The sequence below is a fragment of the Rana temporaria genome, chromosome 4, assembly GCF_905171775.1.
Source record: "Rana temporaria chromosome 4, aRanTem1.1, whole genome shotgun sequence".
NCBI lineage: Eukaryota > Metazoa > Chordata > Amphibia > Anura > Ranidae > Rana > Rana temporaria.
The window spans coordinates 166448485-166471007 of NC_053492.1; the positions used below are offsets into that span (position 1 = coordinate 166448485).

At 42.2% G+C, this 22523-nt stretch overlaps 1 protein-coding gene across 1 annotated transcript in view; it reads left to right on the plus strand.

Annotated features, from left to right (window-relative positions):
- SERPINI1 (serpin family I member 1) overlaps nt 1-22523 on the plus strand; it is a 103708-nt gene that overhangs the window by 63068 nt on the left and 18117 nt on the right. Inside the window, exon 6 of the mRNA XM_040349307.1 lies at nt 20539-20636. Within this exon, the coding sequence (XP_040205241.1) occupies nt 20539-20636 (98 nt within the window). The remainder of the gene's footprint in view (nt 1-20538; nt 20637-22523) is intronic.

Here is a 22523-nt window from a genome sequence, read left to right on the forward strand (position 1 = left end):
GAGTCAACACCTCACTTTATGATCATCATTGCCCTTGAGTACAATGTTTAAGAACAATGGGTGCTGTTGGTTGGAAGAAAGGCATTTAGCCAGCTAAGAAAACATCCATCCAACTCCTCTTTTTGAGTGCTCAGCATGTTGAACAAAGTATTGTTTTCAATAAATAGGCTTTCGGTCCAGTGGGCAAGCCACTTAATCATTAAGATGATCCTTCATGTTTGACAATGGCTAATTCATATTTCCTTTCTGATCAGGGTGTTGGTAGTGAAACTAATTTACAGCAATGTCTTGAATAAAAATCAATCCTGTCCCTGGTAGGAAAAAGTCCAGCTCAGTTTTTGCTTTATTTCATTTTGATGTATGGCATTTTGTAGGATAGCAAGATTGAAATTTGATGTAGTGATTCTGTAATTTCCCTACTTAGGGCTCTGAGATTAACTGCTGCTTTCTGATTCCAAATGCTCGAACAGCGTGGAATTTTATCAAAGCATTAAATAAATAGTTATAAATATTTATATCTACTGACTAAGAAGAGGCATTCTGCAAAGTGCAGAATCCAGATAATGTCTGCAGAGAATGAAAACCAAAAGAGCAAGAGTGATAAGTTCTCCTTTTGCCTAAGCCTTCGTCAGGAAAACATTAGCAGGAAACTCATTTCTTCAGGTTTAAAATAACAAGGCCCACAGTGTGCATTGTATGAAAGCGAAAATAACTTGCCAATGTAAATCTCCGGGATCGATTTTATGCCTTCATTTATGAGCTGTACAATAGGAAAAAAAATTGTATCTGTGTTCTAAAGAATATTTTGTGTTGAAGATAACCACTGAACTGAGGATTGTTCTAATGGAATCTGGGCAGGTTTACTGTCAGATGTAATGAAGATGAATAAAGCCAATGTATTATTAGGTAGTGCGCACCTGTCACTTTTGCACTGCAGCACATTTTATACATACTGTATCTATATTATTATTATTGGCATTATTCTATAAAGAGTTCTTGTTCATAAGTGTAGCAACCAATCAGAATTCACTTTTCTGAAGTTGAAATATTACAAAGAAGGCAATTCAGACTGGGTATATGATACTACAAAAGTAGAGGTTGCCCTTAGTGAAAATTGCTCCCTAAAAATTCCAGACATGAATAAACTGCTCTGCTTTTATTTGCAAACTTTCATTCTTCATAGGAAATCAACCTCAGCATGTTTCCCTTCAAACTTCTGAATCTCTGTGTGTGTTAGTGGAGAAAAAGTTTGTACAAAACAAATCGCCTTCTACGCATGTGCGTGATGATATGGTAGCTGTTCTTCATAGGTACCTGTTCTACAACCCAAGGTTAATACGTCAGGCATTACTACCCTCTAAGGACTGGGAGAATCCCGAAACTAACTGTAAGGGCCAGTTCACACTGCTGCGATGCTGGAACCCTGCAAATCCACTGCGAGTTCCCGCATCGCATGTCTCCCGGCAGCAGTTCACACTGCCCTATGTCAACTGCTGGGAGTGTCAATAAAAATTTAATGACACCCCCAAATCGGTTCGCATATCACAGTGCAATCTGCAAATTCCGACAGGAGTCGGATTGTATGGGTGTGAACATCGATGCGATCCAATTCTGCTGCGGACCACAAAAAGGAGCCCTGTGCGAGTTTGGTCTGAATGCGATGCAAATTCAGCCATACTATCTGTATGGCTGAATTTGCATTGCAGGGACATCGCATGTGATTTGCACTGCAGTGCGGTGCGAATTGCATGTGATCTCGCACCACGCAGCCACATGAACCAGCCCTAAAACACAAACCAAAGCGGGCAGACTAGCCGACTGAATTATCCAATGAAACATTTATTATCCACATAAAATATATTCACAAGCCATATAAATGAAACTTATCGAGCTACACATCTGTAGCACAGGACTCATAATCCAGATCCCAAGAGGACTTCAGCAGGGTCCTAGCTGGCTTGCGTGTTTTCAAAGGCTGTACCTTCCTCCTCAGAGCCTAAGGCCTAGTACACACGAGAGGATTTATCCGCGGAAACGGTCCGGGGGACCGTTTCCGCGGATAAATCCTCTGGCGGATTTTGATCTCATGGTTGTACTAACCATGAGATCAGAATCCCCGCGGAATTCCGTCCGCGGTGACGTGTCGCGCCGTCGCCGAGATGATGATGCGGCGACGTGCGCGACGCTGTGATATAAGGACTTCCACGAATGCGTCGAATCATTACGACGCATGCGGGGGATGGATTCGGATGGATTGATCCGGTGAGTCTGTACAGACCAGCGGATCAATCCGTTGGACTGGATTCCAGCGGATCGATTTCTTAGCAAGTCAAGAAATTTTGATCCGCTGGAAATCCATCCCCGGGGACAAAAATCCGCGGAAACAGATCCGCTGGATCGTACACACCAGGGGATCTATCCGCTGAAACCGGTATGCGGATCAATTTCAGCGGATCGATCCTCTCGTGTGTACGGGGCCTAAGGCCTCATACACACGATAGGTTAACCAGAGGACAACGGTCTGAAGGACCGTTTTAATCGGTCCAAACCGATCGTGTGTAGGCCCCATAGGTTATTTAACCTTAGGTCAACAAAAATGGCAACTTGCTTTAAAATTTAACCGATGGATTGCTAACCGATTGGTCAAAACCGATCGTTAGTACGCACAACCATCGGTTAAAAATCCACGCATGCTCAGAATCAAGTCGACGCATGCTTGGAAGCATTGAACTTCATTTTTTTCAGCACGTTGTGTTTTACGTCACCGCGTTCTGACACGATCGTTTTTTTAACTGATGGTGTGTACGCACGACGGACCATCAGTCAGCTTCATAGGTTAACCTAGGACAACGGTCCTTCAGACCGTTGTCCTCTGGTTAACCTATCGTGTGTACGAGGCCCAAAGCCTCGTACACACGATCGGTCCATCCGATGAAGCTGACTGATGGTCCGTCGTGCGTACACACCATCAGTTAAAAAAACGATCGTGTCAGAACGCGGTGACGTAAAACACAACGACGTGCTGAAAAAAACGAAGTTCAATGCTTCCAAGCATGCGTCGACTTAATTCTGAGCATGCGTAGGTTTTTAACCGATGCTTTTGCATACTAACGATCGGTTTTGACCTATCGGTTACCAGTCCATCGGTTACATTTTAAAGCAAGTTCTTATTTTTTTGACCGAAGGTTAAATAACCTATGGGGCCTACCCACGATCGGTTTGGACTGATGAAAACGGTCCTTCAGACCATTGTCCTCTGGCTATCCTATCGTGTGTACGAGGCCTAAGGCTACGGATGTGTATCTCGATATGCAATTTCCTTTTCTTTATCGTTACATCACGGGACACAGAGCGGCATTCATTACTATATGGGTTATATGGAGTACCTTCAGGTGTAGACACTGGCAATCTTCAAACAGGAAATGCCCCTCCCTATATAACCCCCTCCCATAGGAGGAGTACCTCAGTTTTTACGCCAGTGTCTTAGGTGTTAGTCATGGTTTAGCTTGCCTCCGCATCCTTGGGATTAGGTGAGCTACCGGTTCTGTCCAAAAAAGCCTGAGCGCTAAAGTGGTCAGTAACCGGACCCCAAACCCTTGGGGTATAGCCCATAATGCTTTCTTTTTAAGAGAGCTGGACCCTGGGCCCAGAACTTAGAAAACCTTTGGGCGCCTAATGTTTTCTGTTTGCCAGGGTGCTGTATGGGCCCAGGACAGTGGATCCTTCATGGAAGAAGAAGGTTCCCAGGGCCTGAAGGTCTAGACATCCCCACGGAGATGGGGGAAGATTGGGCCTCTTGCTTTGCAAAGTCCTGCGGCATGGAGCAGGTAAGTAAGGGGAAAACTTGCGGAACTTGGTTCTTAGCAAGTTTTTTCTGGGAGGTCACAGGGGACATGCCTAAAAGTTATGCATTGCATCTGGCAAACCAGTCACATATCATGAAGATAGGATGGCTCTATATGTTGTTATTCCCCTTAAAAAAGTGACCTCCCTGGTAGTATTGGAAAAGCTGTGAGTGGGGCCTTTTGTGTACAATGTATGTGTGTGTCAGAGAGCTATGCTTACCTGCAAGCCTCCAGGCGATGCTCTATCCAGTCCTCTTCCTCATGCCTGCAAAGCAGGCAGAACGCTGTCCTCCTCGTGTGTTCCAGGCTGCGGCTGCAGGAACAGAGAGGCCCTTCCTCCCATACACCCCCCCCGTCGGCGGGCACGTGCGCGGCGCGCGTGCACGTGTTTATAGGCGCATTTGGCGCCGTTTTAGCTGGGGGGGAAGGGCGGGTCAGTGATTTAAGGAAGGGGCGGCCCTTCCTTAGATACCACAGCTCATTCGATACTATGGTTTGAGGGAGGAAGGACTGGAGTGAAGCACGGGGCGCTGAGGACACACAGTGGCCAGAAAGAATACTACAGTCTTCAGAAGATTGTGGTTTAGCCTAGGAATAGGCTGTTTTTTCTTTTCCATCTCATAGTGCTTTTCTTTGGCAATACTACTCAGGGGGATAGAATGTTTTTTCTTGCCTAGATTGAAAAAAAAAAAAAAAAAAAAAGTGTCATCTGGGGAAGAGGAAACATTTTTTATTCCCCAAACAGGTGTTTGGGCATTTAACTATTTATAAGTCCCAGGTACCAATAAGTAGCAGGTGTACCTCGGTATTGTACCATGGCATCAAAGAACAAATCAGAGGGTACAAAAGGTGGGGATTCCCCCACAGGGTCTGAGGTCTCGGATAGAGCTATGCCGCTGCTTTCCCCACTGGGAGCCGTTGGGCCATCGGGATCGGGGGCTGGAGCTGACGCGGGTCAGTCCAACCCTAAGATGGTCACGGAGGAGGTGTTACTTACCTCTTTAAATGAGATGCAGAAAAGCATGGGAAAGATGATAGCCGCAGCTATGCGGGGTAGTAAGCGGAATAGATCTCCGTCACCCGTGCGCGGACCCTCGGAAGAGGAGGTCCTTTCCTCTGGGGAATTGGACGACCTCTTGGACAAGGACCAAGTAGGTTCAGGGATCGATGATCCGGATACAGAGGAGTCTGGGGCAGTCTCCCTGAGGGAGAGCTGGTGGATTCAAGACTTGACGGACTTGGTCCATAAGGCATTCAACCTGCCTATACCAGATCTCCAGGTATCGACGGTGTCAGCTTTGGGCTCACTGAGGGCGCCTCAAAGCAGTGCGGTGTTTCCGATCCATCCTCTATTGGAGGGAGTCTTGTTCCAAGATTGGAACAAACCAGACAAGGTTTTCTTACCACCTAAGAAATTTTCTGTCTTGTATCCTATGGAAGAAAAGTTTTCCAAGAGATGGGCTTCTCCTACAGTAGACGCAGCCATCTCATGTGTTAACAAATCGTTAACATGCCCTGTAGAAAACATACAGGTTTTCAAGGATCCAGTTGATAAACGCTTGGAAGCACTACTTAAAAACTCCTTCACTGCTGCAGGGGCAGTAGTACAGCCAGCCGTGGCTGCGATTGGAGTCGCTCAAGCTTTATCGGATCAATTTAAGCAAATGCTTGAACTTATTCCTGCCAAGCAGGCAGAAGAATTTTCGGATGTCCCTAAGGCCATTTGTTTTACGGTAGACGCTATCAAGGATTCTATCCAGCAAGCGTCACGTTTATCGTTATCCCTTATCCATATGAGAAGACTCTTATGGTTAAAAAGCTGGGAGGCTGAGCCCCCATGCAAGAAGCTCCTGGTAGGGTTCCCCTTCCATGGAGGTCGGCTCTTCGGAGAAGACCTAGATAAATACATTCAGACCATTTCAAACGGCAAGAGTACTCTCTTGCCAACTAAGAAGAAGGTTCAGGGGCCTGCGTTTAAACGACAGTCCTCCCCTGGACAGGGGCCCTCTAATGCCAAGCAGTATCGACGGCCCCCTGCAAGAACAAACTTCGGCTTCAACAGCAGATCACAAAGACAGGCTGTTAGAGGCAAGAGGCAGTGGTTTCGCAAACCAGCAAAACCAGCCCCCAAGTCTACCTTATGAAGGGGCGCCCCCACCCACGAAGGTGGGGGGAAGGCTGCGACTCTTTTCGGAGATTTGGGAAGCCAGCATTCCCGACGAGTGGGTACGGTCTTCCGTGGCCACAGGCTACAAGCTAGAGTTCCTAAGGTTCCCTCCTCCTCATTTCCAGGAGTCGAGGATTCCAAACGATCTGGAGAAAGGAGCCGCATTAAGATCGGCTCTAGATCATCTACTTTCCCAGGAAGTAATAGTAGAGGTACCAGTCCTGGAACAGGGACTGGGTTTCTACTCCAACCTATTCATCATCCCAAAGCCCAATGGAGATGTCAGGCCAATTTTGGACCTAAAGATGGTAAATGCATACTTAAAAGTCCGCTCATTTCGGATGGAATCCGTGCGGTCAGCAGCTGCCACACTCCAAAAGGACGACTTCATGGCGTCCATAGACATAAAGGATGCCTACCTTCATGTTCCAATTTATCAGCCACATCAAAGATATCTACGCTTTATGGTGGCTTCGCGTCATTTCCAATTCGTGGCGCTTCCCTTCGGGTTGGCTACGGCCCCCCGCGTGTTCACGAAGGTTCTAGCTCCAATCCTAGCCAAGCTAAGGATTCAAGGGGTCACGATCCTAGCATACCTGGACGACCTCCTAGTCATAGACCACTCGTCTCCCGGCTTGGAGCGAGCAGTGGCCCTCACGGTCCAATACCTCGAGAGGTTCGGCTGGGTCCTAAACCGGGAAAAGTCAGCATTCCAGCCCACAAGGCAATTGGAATATCTCGGCATGAGATTAGACACAGAACAACAAAGAGTGTTCCTACCTCTGAGGAAGGTCGAAGCCATCAAGGTGTTAATCCTACTGGTTCTAAGCAAGAAAGAACCAACTATTCGCCTATGTATGAGACTACTAGGCAAGATGGTGGCTACCTTCGAGGCGGTGCCATACGCCCAGAGCCACACTCGCATCCTGCAGGCAGCCATCCTGTCAGCATGGAGCAGAAGGCCACAGGCCTTGGATATCCCGTTGCCACTCTCATCAAGAATCCGGCAAAGTCTGTGTTGGTGGTTAGACCCTCAGAACCTACTGAAGGGAAGGTCTTTCAGCCCAGTGGCTTGGAAGATAGTGACCACAGACGCCAGCCTGACGGGCTGGGGAGCAATTGTGGAGGGTTCCACTCGCCAAGGTATTTGGGCAAAGCCAGAAGAAGCTGTTACCCATCAACATCTTGGAGCTCAGAGCTGTTCGACTAGCCCTCAGGGCTTGGACGTCGAAATTGCAGGGGTTCCCGGTGAGAATTCAATCAGACAATGCCACGGCAGTGGCATACATAAATCACCAAGGGGGAACCAGGAGTCAGGCCGCTCAGAGAGAAGTGAGCTTGATTCTCCTATGGGCAGAGGCTCATGTGCCCTGCATATCGGCAATATTCATTCCCGGAGTGGACAACTTTCAGGCGGACTTCTTAAGCCGCCAGACTCTATGGCCGGGGGAATGGTCTCTGCATCCACAGGTCTTTCAAGCACTCTGCCAAAGATGGGGAGTGCCGGACGTGGATATCATGGCATCGAGACTCAACAAGAAGCTAGACAGGTTCATGTCCCGGTCAAGGGATCTGATGGCCTGCGGAACCGATGCTCTGGTTTGCCCTTGGCATCAGTTCAAACTTCTTTATGCGTTTCCCCCGCTCCAGTTACTACCCCGCCTGCTGCGCAGGATCAGGGTGGAGCGCATACCAGTCATCCTGGTAGCTCCAGCATGGCCCAGAAGGGCATGGTACTCACTAATCCTAAGGATGGTAGTGGGAAACCCTTGGACTCTGCCTCTAAGGCCAGACCTGCTATCGCAAGGTCCGATCCTCCACCCTGCCTTACGGCATCTAAATTTGACGGCCTGGAAGCTGAATCCTTGATTCTCAGGGGTAGAGGTCTGTCTCAGAAGGTAATCTCTACCCTAATCAGAGCCAGGAAACCGGTCTCTAGGGTGATTTATCACAGGGTCTGGAAGGCCTATGTAGGCTGGTGTGAGTCCAAGCTATGGCTTCCTCGCAAATTCACCATTGATAGAGTTTTAAGTTTTCTCCAGCTAGGAGTGGATAAAGGATTGGCATTAAGCACAATCAAAGGACAGATTTCTGCTCTGTCAGTATGGTTTCAGCGGCCGCTGGCCACCCACTCGCTGGTTAAGACCTTCCTTCAAGGGGTCTTACGTATTAAACCTCCAGTTAAATCCCCGCTTTGTCCGTGGGATTTAAATCTTGTCCTGTCAAGTTTACAGAAACAACCGTTTGAGCCGTTGGCTGAAGTTCCTTTGGTTCTACTGACAAGGAAGTTGGTATTTTTGGTTGCCATAGTTTCCGCAAGAAGAGTTTCGGAACTGGCAGCCTTATCCTGTAAGGAACCATATCTTATATTTCATAAGGACAAGGTCTTTCTCCGCCCTCATCCTTCCTTCCTACCGAAGGTCATATCCAGTTTTCATTTGAACCAGGATTTGGTATTACCATCCTTCTTCCCTAAACCTACTTCCAGAAAGGAAGGGTTGCTGCATACCTTGGATATTGTCAGGGCCATGAAGGCCTATCTTAAAGCTACAGAGAAGATCCGAAAAACAGATGTGCTGTTTATTCTACCGGATGGGCCCAAGAAGGGGCAGGCAGCTGCAAAGTCCACCATTTCTAGGTGGATCAAGCAATTAATCACTCAGGCCTACGGCTTGAAAGGGTTGCCTCCTCCAGTATCATTAAAGGCTCATTCTACTAGAGCCATGGGCGCCTCCTGGGCAGCACACCACCAGATCTCTATGGCTCAAGTTTGCAAGGCGGCAACCTGGTCTTCTGTCCACACATTCACAAAATTCTACAAGTTGGACGTAAGAAGGAATACTGATACTGCCTTCGGGCAGGCAGTGCTGCAAGCTGCAGTTTGAGACCCTCGGATCCCGGGGGCTCCTCTTTTTTTGAGTTAAATTTAAAATTTAAGATTATTTTTCTCAAATAAGTTGGATTTATTATGATTTGAGTATATCTCTAAATTAAATCCTTTTGTCTTGGAGATGTTCTCCCTCCCCTCATTGTAAGCATTGCTTTGGGACATCCCATATAGTAATGAATGCCGCTCTGTGTCCCGTGATGTAACGATAAAGAAAAAGAGATTTTTAATACAGCTTACCTGTAAAATCTTTTTCTTGGAGTACATCACGGGACACAGAGCTCCCACCCCTCTTTTTGAGGACCATTTTGGGAGGCATACTGCTTGCTACAAAACTGAGGTACTCCTCCTATGGGAGGGGGTTATATAGGGAGGGGCATTTCCTGTTTGAAGATTGCCAGTGTCTACACCTGAAGGTACTCCATATAACCCATATAGTAATGAATGCCGCTCTGTGTCCCGTGATGTACTCCAAGAAAAAGATTTTACAGGTAAGCTGTATTAAAAATCTCTTTTTTATGGCTTGTGAGTATATTTTATGTGGATAATCAATAAATGTGTCATTGGATAATGCATCAGGATGGTACACTCTCTTCTGTTTGTGTTTTACAAAAAGGAATTGGACAGGGGTAGGGCCAGACTCAAACTTAAAGTTAAATGCAATTTCAGCCTTCTATGCAGTTTCCGCATCTACTGACCATTTTGAAAATCATTTTTTAAAGCCGAGCTTGGCCTGGTACACTCCCAACTTTTGAGCCTCTGTGTTCATCAATGGACAATGGGGTATATTGGCCTGCAGTTAGGCCAGACTCAACTTTAAAAAAAAGTTGCATGTAACTTCTGCTGCCTATGCAATTTCTGTCTCTATTGATCACTTTGAAATGCAGTTTATAAATTGCAACTGTTATAAGGTTGAGCTTGGCTTGGTCCTCCATTTGAGACCCCATGCTGGTCAGTGGACAATAGGGAAGGCCAGACTTGGCTATATGGGGAAAAAATCAAAAGGTGCATACAACTTCACTGGCCTACTGACTGTATAAAAATACAGTTCACACTAAAGGTTACATCTGCATTTTTTTATCATATGCTTTTTGACAGGTTTACGTTAATAACAATTTTTTAATTGTCTAACACTTCCAAGATTCTAATGTTGCTATTTATAGAATACTTTGGCTGTGTTGCTAACCACATGTGAATATATTTAGCCTTTAAAAATGACTGCTGATCTTTGTAAACATAAATGCAAACATACATTATCTCTGTAAAGTGCTGAGCAGACCTTATATTCATCGTCTCTAGCCAGATGGTACTTAAAATCTGCTGTGAACTAATAATGCATTTTTAATTAGTATGATTTAGTCTGCTGAGTCCATCATATGGTTGACCCATTCTGTACATATCAGAATTCATAATTGTTTGATATTTTTGGTGTTTAGAGAATTGGTTTTGAATTCCTTGTCTTATATTACCTCTGTTGGTGATCTGCATTACCTACATTACCTCTGGTGCTCGAATCCCTTTTCTGCGCATGCAGGCTTTGTAATCTCTTCAAGCTGTGAATTGACACTGGACACTTTGTCCTGAAAAAATAATATTCAAATTTCTACGCTTACTGGAGTGTAATTACCTTCATGCTAAAAATATATTGCATGGCTTTTTTTTCTTTTTTTTTTTAACTGCTTACTATGTGTTGGGTATCGTACATGTCAAGGTCATCCACTGAATGATCTACAGTGAGGGATTCAACCATTCTTATTCCGTGGTGACAGATTGATGCAATTTGCTGTTGACCAGTCATGAATCAGAGGATCAGTAGTGATGCAAAAATCAGTTTGCATATTTAAGTGTTTTTTTTATAGCTGACCTTTCTGCTCATCAAAATGTATTGTACTTTGTTTTAGCAAATGGAACACATTATAGATTGTCCCCCATTGGATGGGCATATAGTGTGACATTTTCGTTTCTTAAGAAATGTTAAATTTATTTTACAAGCCTATTCAATACCAAATGTTTTAGTCTAAATATAACAGTAATAAATGTGCAGTGCCTTTTTAATATAGCAACAACAAATTAAATAATTAAGTAAACAATAAATTTAAAACCTCCACTATAAATCATGTGCATAAAAAACCTAAAAGTGATAATCGCACACATGCATTATTAAACATAGTCCTTTATTTTCAGAAATGTTCGTATATTGCTGTCACCATCCAAAAAAGGGGACTGCACTCCACAGCTTACCAGTGCCCTTTTACTCCCAGTTGCACATGGTGTCCGCTTTTTTGGATGGTGGAAGCAATATACAGACATTCCTGGACGTGTAAAGCACTTCTTAGTTTTTCTTTTTGTGTGTTTTTTCACTTTAATGTTTTTATGCACATGGTCTATAGTAAACGTTTTAATTATTTACTTATTTAATTTGTTGTTGCTATGTTGAGGTGCTGAACCCTATTTACTGTTCTATTTTTTTATACATTTTTTTTGTATGCTGACCTATTGCTAGCAGCCTTCTATTTATTTGTATTGTTTAAGCACTGACTATTATACTTATCTTTAAAAAAAATTTAGTCTATTGTAGATAACAGCCTTTAGTTTACAGTTGTCAGTTTATTTATATATGTATTACATTTTTATTAATATATATTGCTTTAACAAGTTGCAGGGCTGTAGACCATATCAGTATGTAACATTTGTGTCAGTCCCTGCCCTCAAACTGCTTACAGTTTACAGTACATTCCACAATTACAGGTACCGTATTTGCGGCGTATAAGACGACCCCCTAATTTTCCAGCTAAAATGTTGGTTTTGGGATATACTCACCTTATAAGATGACCCCCTTCCTACTAGTCATGCCTCGCCTCACTGTGCCATTACATGCCTCACTGTGCCACCATTACATGCCTCACTGTGCCACCATTACATGCCTCACTGTGCCACCATTACATGCCTCACTGTGTCACTGCATACCCCACTGTGCCATTGCATGTCTCGACGATCCCTTACCTTATCCCTGACATGCAGAATCTGTCAGATCGCGGCCGTCCATTTTTCAAAATCCTCCTTGTGCTGTTCTGTGATAGGCGAAACACTCAGCTTCCCAGGAGACATTGTGTTCAGTGTTCCGCCTATCACGGATGCCCTCTCGTCCGAGACCAAGGAGGCATCTGTGATAGGTGGAACACTGAACAGAGGCTCTCTATAAGACGACCCCCGACTTTTAAGAACAATTTCAGGTGTTAAAAAGTTGTCTAAGGCCCCATACAGACGAGCGGACTGTCCGCTGAAATCGGTCCGCCGGACCGTTTTCAGCGGACATGTCCGCCCGGAGATTTCTGTCTGATGGTTGTATACACCATCAGACAGAAATCCGCACGGACAGACAGCGCGGTGACGTGGCCAATGCTTCGACGCATGCGAGGGATGGCGGCCGATCGGACATGTACGATGAGTCTGTATAGACGACCGAACATGTCCGACGGACATGGTTCCAGCGGACATGTTTCTTAGCATGCTAAGAAACATTTGTCCGCTGGAAACCTGTCCGATCCGCCGGACATTTGTCCGGTCGGCCGTACAGACGACCAAACATGTCTGCTGAAACTGGTCAGCGGACCAGTTTCAGCAGACATGTTCGGTCGTCTGTACGAGGCCTTATACGCCGGAAAATACGGTATATAAAAATGTACATTAGGGCCACAGTGTGGAAAGCTTCTTACTACTTGTATGTTTTTGCATTGTGCAAGAAATACATAAATCTAGGGGAAACATGTAGAAATCCTGCAAAAATTGTCCACATTTTGAACTCGGGACTCCAGGACCGTAAGTCAAGAACACCGAACTACCTAACCCATGCAGTTTCGGAGAACCACCCTGTCTTATGAAAGTTGAATAATGAAAATCGAAATAGAATACCTTTTCTAGTACTTTGGGAATCAAAACATTAGCGATTATTTATTGCAGTTATATTAAGAGTAATAGAAACTGCTCACTCAAATGATGAACACGTGTGCCTTGAGCATTCACCAAGCTCTGGGGAAAATGAATGCAACTGCACTTGCAAAGTGGACAGTCTATTTGATTTAAGTAAATCAATCCCATTGCCTATATCTTGAATCTATTGCTCTCTGCATTTTAGGGGAAATTGTAGTGGACATTTATGGAATTGTTTGTTGTATACAGAGGAATTCAAGCCCTCTGAGCAGACACCACATCCTATTCGACTAGGATCTTCTAATATCCCATAATATCTCCTCTGAGCTTATTGCATGACACAGTTGGAATTATTGATTAAAGCTTTGTTTAGGTATAGAGAACGTTTCCTGTAGCTGTTGAAATAATTTTAGGAAATTATGTAATTCTATTATTTATATCTTTAAATACTACATTGTTTACAGAGGGCAAATTTGTCTAATTTTTCCACTTCTTAATACATATACTTACCCCTAATATGTGTAAAATAATTAAATTAATTTATCCTTTAACCACTCTTGAAATGTAACAATTGGAAAAATAGGGGTATCACCTAAAGTGTAAAAAGTCTACTCTAGCACCTCTAATAGAGCAACCTCTCACACGCATAAACTTATCAAATGATATCGAGTGGATTCCCTTACCCCAGCCTGCAAAATGGTGCACCTGCATGTCTATAAAACATACAGTATCCATGGCTAAGGGGTAGCAAATATTTTCTTCCAAATTTCTTCAAGTTAATTATTTTATTTTTTTGTATTTTCATACAGTACAAATGTGACTGAGCCACCACTTTTTTACCATTATGTTTTATAACATGAGTTACACACAAGACATTGGCCAAAGTGTGTAGAAAATTGCAATGGATTCATGGATGGGCGAATGTCAGAGTCTTATCACTGTAATACTGCAGTGTATGGTGACCGTAAATCTAAACCCTTCTATCCATATACAGCCAAAGAACCTGCCATCTTAGCCTCTGTTTGATCTGCAGTTGCCATGGTGCTGCACATGTGATCAGCTAAGACACCTGTGATTTGATGGCTTGACAGTCCAATTGAGAGCTGACGTAGGCATGCTACCAACTGTGAGAGTTGGTAGATGCATGCCTTGATTAATCGGCATGTTTTGGTTGTGCTTTAATACTAGTCGCTCCTGAAATTCTGATATGCCATTGGTGGAGAAAGAGAAAAAAAAAAACTCTAACACTTTTTCAGAGAAACAACTCTGGAAAATATGTCAAAGGAAACGAGACATTTTAAAGTTAATTATAAAATAACAAACCTGCGCTTAGGATATAAATGATATTAAGTGTAAATAATAAATGATAAATGAAGGCAGCTGCCCCCCCTAAATACACTCCCCACTGGGGTATGCAAAAAGGTAAAAGGAAAGGGGTGATGGTGCTGCCTACCCTATATACAACACAGATAGTGTTAAGGGGTCGGCCTCTGCAAAGAGGTCTAATAAAGACAATATATGTCCAGTGTGCAAAGAAAAGGGGAAAACAAGGCAAATTGCCTGTATTATCCCAAGTATTAAAGAAAAGTGTGAAGGGGATCTCCACAATCCCTGTAGTGTCAAAAAGTGAAAATGTGTGATATCCGTGAATACACAATTATGACATATATGTGACTAATAATTTCCAATAATAAAATATGAGATAACCCTATATATATATATATATATATATATATATATATATATATATTTAGAAAAAATTCCTATAGGTGTAAAAAATCCACCAGATAAACGATATATAAAGTCAATAAACAATTGATAAATGACAGTATACACAACTATCAGCACCCTTTAAGATACAGGTACAATGTATCTATCGGACGTGGTGGTGTAAAAGGGAAAAATTAGATACACACTACGCACTACTTAAGTGCCAAAGTCCATCCAAGAGTGTTGGTATAACAAGCAAAAATGATCAAAGTTCCAAGGATCCAGCCGGGAATAGGAAATGCAGGCTCTTGGTGAGGAAGGTGCTTATATATCACAGATGGTGTATACGCAAGTGGCTCCGGTGCTCCCCCTCAAGGGTCCCCACTCACCAGCTCCTATTCCCCCTCCGGGTTTGTATGGCATATAGTGCAGACTTCCCACGGTTGCTCTCTCCCAGCTAGTTCCCTTCTCAGTCCAGATGGAGGGCCTCCAATGTGGTGTAGTAAGACATTTTAAAGTGATTCTATAGGTAAGACATTTTTTACCTTATTGCATTCCCTGCATTAAAGCAAAAAAAAAAATGTTCCACTTGCAGTCAATTGCTCCCCTTTTTTAAATAATTACTGACGTCTTGTATTAATCCAGCACTGTGCCCATGTGTCATCTTCTCTCCTGTCTCCCTGCTCTCACAAGCTTGGTGTTGGCTCCTGCTTGCCTTGGCCACTGACTCCTGCTGCTGTCAATAAAATCCTGTGTTAAATTATATAGAAAAAAAATACAAAATAGAACTCCGGAGATGGTATTTTCAACAGAAATGGCAAGTGTTTCAAAATTATTATGGGTCACTGTATTCAATAAAACCAAATGGTCAACAGGATACAGTGAGACCTGAAAAGATTAAAGGGTTTGTAAAGGTAAATTGGATTCCTCTAAATGGCTTCCTTTACCTTAGTGCAGTCCTCCTTCACTTACCTCATCCTTTAATTTTTGCTTTTAAATGTCCTTATTTCTTCTGAGAAATTCTCACTTCCTGTTCTTCTGTCTGTAACTCCACACAGTAATGCAAGGCTTTTTCCCTGGTGTGGAGAAAGCCTCTTGAGGGGGGAGGGGGCATGGCACACAGCTCCTTTCTCTATCTGCAAAGTAGAGAGTGTCCTGACACTCCTGCTCGTCCCCTCTTCCCTCAAGAGGCTTTCTCCACAACAGGGAGAAAGCTTTGCATTACTGTGTGGAGTTACAGACAGAAGAACAGGAAGTGAGAATTTCTCAGAAGAAATAAGGACATTTAAAAGCAAAATCGAAGGATGATATGTATTATAAGAAATTCAAGGAAAACTTGGTACCTAAAATTATGCTCATATACAGGGAGTGCAGAATTATTAGGCAAGTTGTATTTTTGAGGATTAATTTTATTATTGAACAACAACCATGTTCTCAATGAACCCAAACAACTCATTAATATCAAAGCTGAATATTTTTGGAAGTAGTTTTTAGGTTGTTTTTAGTTTTAGCTATTTTAGGGGGATATCTGTGTGTGCAGGTGACTATTACTGTGCATAATTATTAGGCAACTTAACAAAAAAAAATATATACCCATTTCAATTATTTATTTTTACCAGTGAAACCAATATAACATCTCAACATTCACAAATATACATTTCTGGCATTCAAAAACAAATCAGTGACCAATATAGCCACCTTTCTTTGCAAGGACACTCAAAAGCCTGCCATCCATGGATTCTGTCAGTGTTTTGATCTGTTCACCATCAACATTGCGTGCAGCAGCAACCACAGCCTCCCAGACACTGTTCAGAGAGGTGTACTGTTTTCCCTCCTTGTAAATCTCACATTTGATGATGGACCACAGGTTCTCAATGGGGTTCAGATCAGGTGAACAAGGAGGCCATGTCATTAGTTTTTCTTCTTTTATACCCTTTCTTGCCAGCCACGCTGTGGAGTACTTGGACACGTGTGATGGAGCATTGTCCTGCATGAAAATCATGTTTTTCTTGAAGGATGCAGACTTCTTCCTGTACCACTGCTTGAAGAAGGTGTCTTCCAGAAACTGCCAGTAGGACTGGGAGTTGAGCTTGACTCCATCCTCAACCCGAAAAGGCCCCACAAGCTCATCTTTGATGATACCAGCCCAAACCAGTACTCCACCTCCACCTTGCTGGCGTCTGAGTCGGACTGGAGCTCTCTGCCCTTTACCAATCCAGCCATGGGCCCATCCATCTGGCCCATCAAGACTCACTCTCATTTCATCAGTCCATAAAACCTTAGAAAAATCAGTCTTGAGATATTTCTTGGCCCAGTCTTGACGTTTCAGCTTGTGTGTCTTGTTCAGTGGTGGTCGTCTTTCAGCCTTTCTTACCTTGGCCATGTCTCTAAGTATTGCACACCTTGTGCTTTTGGGCACTCCAGTGATGTTGCAGCTCTGAAATATGGCCAAACTGGTGGCAAGTGGCATCTTGGCAGCTGCACGCTTGACTTTTCTCAGTTCTTGGGCAGTTATTTTGCGCCTTGGTTTTTCCACACGCTTCTTGCGACCCTGTTGACTATTTTGAATGAAACGCTTGATTGTTCGATGATCACGCTTCAGAAGCTTTGCAATTTTAAGAGTGCTGCAAGATATCTCACTATTTTTTCTGAGCCTGTCAAGTCCTTCTTTTGACCCATTTTGCCAAAGGAAAGGAAGTTGCCTAATAATTATGCACACCTGATATAGGGTGTTGATGTCATTATACCACACACCTTCTCATTACAGAGATGCACATCACCTAATATGCTTAATTGGTAGTAGGCTTTCGAGCCTATACAGCTTGGAGTAAGACAACATGCATAAAGAGGATGATGTGGTCAAAATACTCATTTGCCTAATAATTCTGCACTCCCTGTATGAATGGATTGGGAGTAAACTATGAAATGTGAAGAGAAGCGTTGTTGGCCTCAATTACAATCATTCCAAAGGAGGGAGAAGATAGTACCCAGTGCTCAAGTTATCAACCAATTTCCTTGCTGAATGCCAATACAAAATTATTTACAAAAATACTGGCAACTAGAATGAAGGTTCTGATGATTGACCTGGTACACACGGACCAGGTGGGGTTCATCCCTAGTAGGGAAGTAAGAGAACACTGCTCTTGCTTCAGGAAATCGGAGAGGGAAATGTCCCTGGTCTTCTCCTGTCGATCGATGCAGAAAAAGTGTTTGACGGGGTAGACTGGGGATTTATGAGTACCTTGGAAGCTATGGGGATAGGCCCAAGGATGCTCCAATGGATTGGGGTATTATACAAACATCCCACTGCAAAAGTAAAGGTAAATGGAAATCTATCTCCCCTGTTATGTTTCTAACCCCAGGATTACAATGCCCAATTTAATGAAGACTATGAAATATTATGGTGAATTGTCAAATTTAAAAATAAACCTTACTAAGTCAGAGATTTTAAATATAAATACAAAAAAACCCCAAGAAGAATGGGGGTTTACAGCAAGAATTTAAATTAACATGGAAGACAGAATTAACATATTTAGGAATAAAATTGACGCCATCCTTAGGGAGAATATACCAGGCAAACTATATTCCATTATTAAATGAAATAAAATTGGAAGTAAGAAAAATAGGCTTAAGGTATCGCTCATGGATAGGAAGAATAAATATAAAGATGATAATAGTCCCAAAAATCATGTACAAATTTGAAATGATGCCCATTTTCTACCCCAGACATACTTTAGAACACTTGAAAATATAATAACTAAGTTCATATGGCAGAGTAGGAAACCGAGAATCTCACTCTTGTTACTAAAGAGAGACAAAATGCAGGGTGGTTTAAAAGTACCAGATTTAAAAAAAATATTATAAAGCAGTATTAATAGTGATGAAGTGGACAAAGGAAAAGAATGAGTAAAACACAGTTGGGTGGAACCATCTGGATCCCACCTCAATATAGAGCACTGGGGGAGAGTACAAAAGTAATGACACGGAACGTTCTTACGCCGAGTACACACCATCACTTTATGTGATAGAAAAAAACTAATTTTTTTGTGAAGTAAAAAACAAAGTTTTTGAAACTTCAATTTTCAAAAACGACGTTGCCTACACACCATCGTTGTTTCCACAATGCTCTAGCAAAGCGAGGTTACGTTCCCCACTCTTTTCCATTGAAGCTCGCTTCATAACTAGCTTCTGGGCATGCGCGGGTTTAAACACGTTGTTTTAAACGTCGTTTTTTGCTACACACTGTGATTTTTTGTGAAACTAAAAATGACGTTTTGAAAAACGACACAAAAAATTGAAGCATGCTTCATTTTTTTTTGTCGTTTTTCACAAGACATAAAACGACGTTTTCCCCCACACACGGTCATTTAAATTGACGTTTTTAAAAACTTCGTTTTTTTTTCATCACCTGAAGTGATGGTCTGTACGCGGCATAAGATTTTGGGAGGATTGTGTGGGTAGGGTTGTAAAATATGCACATTAAGTGTGTGTATATGTATGTATATATATACTGTATTTATTGGCGTATAACGCTCACTTTTTTTACCATGAAAAAGAGGGTAAAAATGTGCCTGCGTGTTATACGCAGGGGGCTGTGGAATTTTTTTTCCTGAAACTTCCCTCTTAAAGTTAGGGTGCGTGTTATACGCCGATAAATACGATATATGAGAGAGAGAGAGAGAGAGAGAGAGAGAGAGAGAGAGAGAGAGAGAATTATATATATATATATATCCTGTGAGCAGAGAGCCCACATTCTGTGAAGGGGAGACGAGAACTCCAGAGGGGGACTCAAGAAGAGGAGGTTCAGGACTGATCTGTGCAAAACCATTGCATAGAGCGGGTGAATATAACATTTATTAACTTAAAGTGGTTGTAAAGACATAAGGTTTATCCTAATGCATTCTATGCATCAATTTCTGTTCCTATTTTTTTAGTGCAATGTTCCCACTTTATTCTAGGGCTGCAACTAACGATTATTTTCATAATCGATTAGTTGGCCGATTTATTGTTTCGATTAATCGGATAATAGCCTTAAAAGAAAAAAACAATTTTTTTTTGGGCCAATTTGTTGTTGGGCAGATTACAAAAGACAAATTTCCGCATAAACACATTAAATGCTTTTCTGCAGCTTCTCCATTGAAGTATATTGAACCAAAAAAAAAAAAATAGCACCGTTTTGTGTTTAAAAAGTCCTCGCCCTTTCCAAATACGCAACAGCTGAAAAAAAATCATGGATGTGAACGTGTCCCATAGGAAAACATGTAACTGAACTGTAGTGTGTTTCTGCAAAAAGCACCAAAAAACACAGGTGTGACCCAGGCCTGAGATGTTTAGTAACATAATGGGGTTAAAAAAACTAAAATAAGTACAAAAAGAGCAAATAATCGCTACTGTAAGGGGTTCATTTTTTTTTTACTGTGGGACAGTGAAAGTAATATTTACAGTAGCGATTTGCTTTTTTGTACTATAAAGGGCTTAATTGTAGTCATTTTAACACCATTCTGTTACTGGCCGATTAATCGATTATGAAAATTGTAATCGATTATTTTCATAATCGATTAGTTGTCGATTAATCCATTAGTTGTTTCGGCCCTACTTTATTCACACACACAGGCACCTGTTTACTAGGGCAGATTCAGCCATACAAGTATGTTTACTGACTGTGGGGAAGAAAGTGGAGCACCAGGAGTGTGTGTGTGTGTGTGTATATATACAGTGTATATATGTGTGTGTGTGTGTGTGTGTGTGTGTGTGTATATATATATATATATATATATATATATATATATATATATATATATATATATATATATATATATATATATATATATATATATATATATATATATATATATATATATATATAAATTATTTGTATTTTTTTTTTAATCAGCAATGTTCAGTATTCTCAGTAGATTGTATTTGTGCTCAGTTGCCTATATCATGGTGGAAACATTTTGGCAGAACACTGCTTTGATCTTGGATAACTTGTCTTGCAGGTTCAAAGTTGAGGAGACAGTCAATCTGAAGGATGTGCTGACAAGACTTGGCATCGTAGAGATATTCGGAAGAAAAGCTGATCTGTCTGCAATATCCGGTATGATACCGCTGTGGTATTTGTAACTTCCATTTTCCTGCTCATTTTGTTGTCACTGTACTTTATAGCTTGCATTTATCTTTATTATTTATTATATGACACAGCGCATTAATAATGTACTGAGTAATATCCACACAGGTCTTATTTGTTTTGTATGCTTCAGAATAATCCAAAATAAATTTGCTCTTTTGCATGTGTGCAAATTATAAAATGTGCGGTGTGTAAGAGTAACTGCTTTAATTTATCTAAGCTTCATTTTACAATCATTTTAGAAGTAATTCCCCTCAGTGTTAAAAGGGACCATTTACGGTAATATTGTGAGCTGCTGTAAAAAGAATCGCAGTTATCGCTTTATTAAAATTGCTCAAATTCTGAAAGAAAAATGACCACTACTATATACTATTTTTGAAGGCGAAGCTAAGTGTTTTTTTTACTGCCCAGTAGTTGGTATTATAGTAGTCGGTCCTGGCCACAAAAAGCCCCAATTAAGGTTTCAGAGGGAAAAAAAATATTATTTTAATTGAGAATATATAAAAACATTGTTGGCAAGGGAGTTTGCCTGAGCGCTGCAGCAGGGCTGCTACTCATACACACATAGCAGCAATTCCTCTCTAATGCCTGAAGATAAGGATATTAGCTTAGCGCTGAAGCTCTGGTTTAAAGAAAAAATAAAATTACAGTGAGACCATTTGATAAACATCAACGTTTTAATGCAGCTTCAGTTGATACAATTATTTTTTTTCTGGAATTTCAAGGGCCCATTTATAGTAACAGTAGCGCACTTGTGTTACCACCGAGTGCAATAAAGGATAAGTTCACCTTTTAACTACTTGCTTACTGGGCACATATACCCCCTTCCTGCCCAGGCGAAATTTCAGCTTTCAGCACTGCGTCGCTTTAAATTAAAATTGCGCGGTCGTGCGCCGTGCCTCCCAAACAAAATTGACGTCCTTTTTTTCCCACAAATAGAGCTTTCTTTTGGTGGTATTTTATCACCTCTGCGGTTTACATTTTTTGCGCTATAAACAAAAAAGTGCGACAATTTTGAAAAAAAACACTATTTTTTACTTTTTGCTATAATAAATAGTTTTTTTTTTTTTTTAAATTGGATATTTTTTTTCTCAGTTTAGGCCGATATGTATTCTACATATTTTTAGTAAAACAAAAAAAATCGCAATAAGCGTATAGTGATTGGTTTGCGCAAAAGTTATAGTGGCTACAAAATAGGAGATAGAATTTTGTCAGGACTGCGATATTGCGGCAGACACATCGGACACATTTTTGGGACCATTCACATTAATACAGCAAACGGTGCTATAAAAATGCATTGATTACTGTATAAATGTGACTGGCAGGGAAGGGGTTAACACTAGGGGGCGAGGAAGGGGTTAAATGTGTATCCTGGGAGTGATTCTTACTGTGGGGGGGAGGGGACTGACTGGGGGAGGTGACCGATGCTGTGTCCCTATGTATCTCCCTGACAGGACGTGGAGCTCTGTGTTTACACACAGAGCTCCACGTCCCTGCTCTGTCATTGTCGATCGCGGGTACCTGGTGGACATCGCGGCCGCTAGGCACGCGCATCGGCATCTCGGGGACTCGCCGGCGCGAGCGCGCCCCCCAGTGGCCGGAGGATGCAAGGACGTCAAAAGACGTCCTCCCGGATTTATAGAGCCACAGTGAGGCCATCTTTTGACATACGCCCGGGTCTCAAGTAGTTAAAAATCAAAAAATGTATTACTGTGTTTTTTTTTTTTTTTGCAGTGCATTTACTATAATTAATAAAACAATTGTATATATAATCAGGGTCCCCAGAGAGCCTTCCCCCTGACATCAGGGTCCCCAGAGAGCCTTCCCCCTGACATCAGGGTCCCCAGAGAGCCTTCC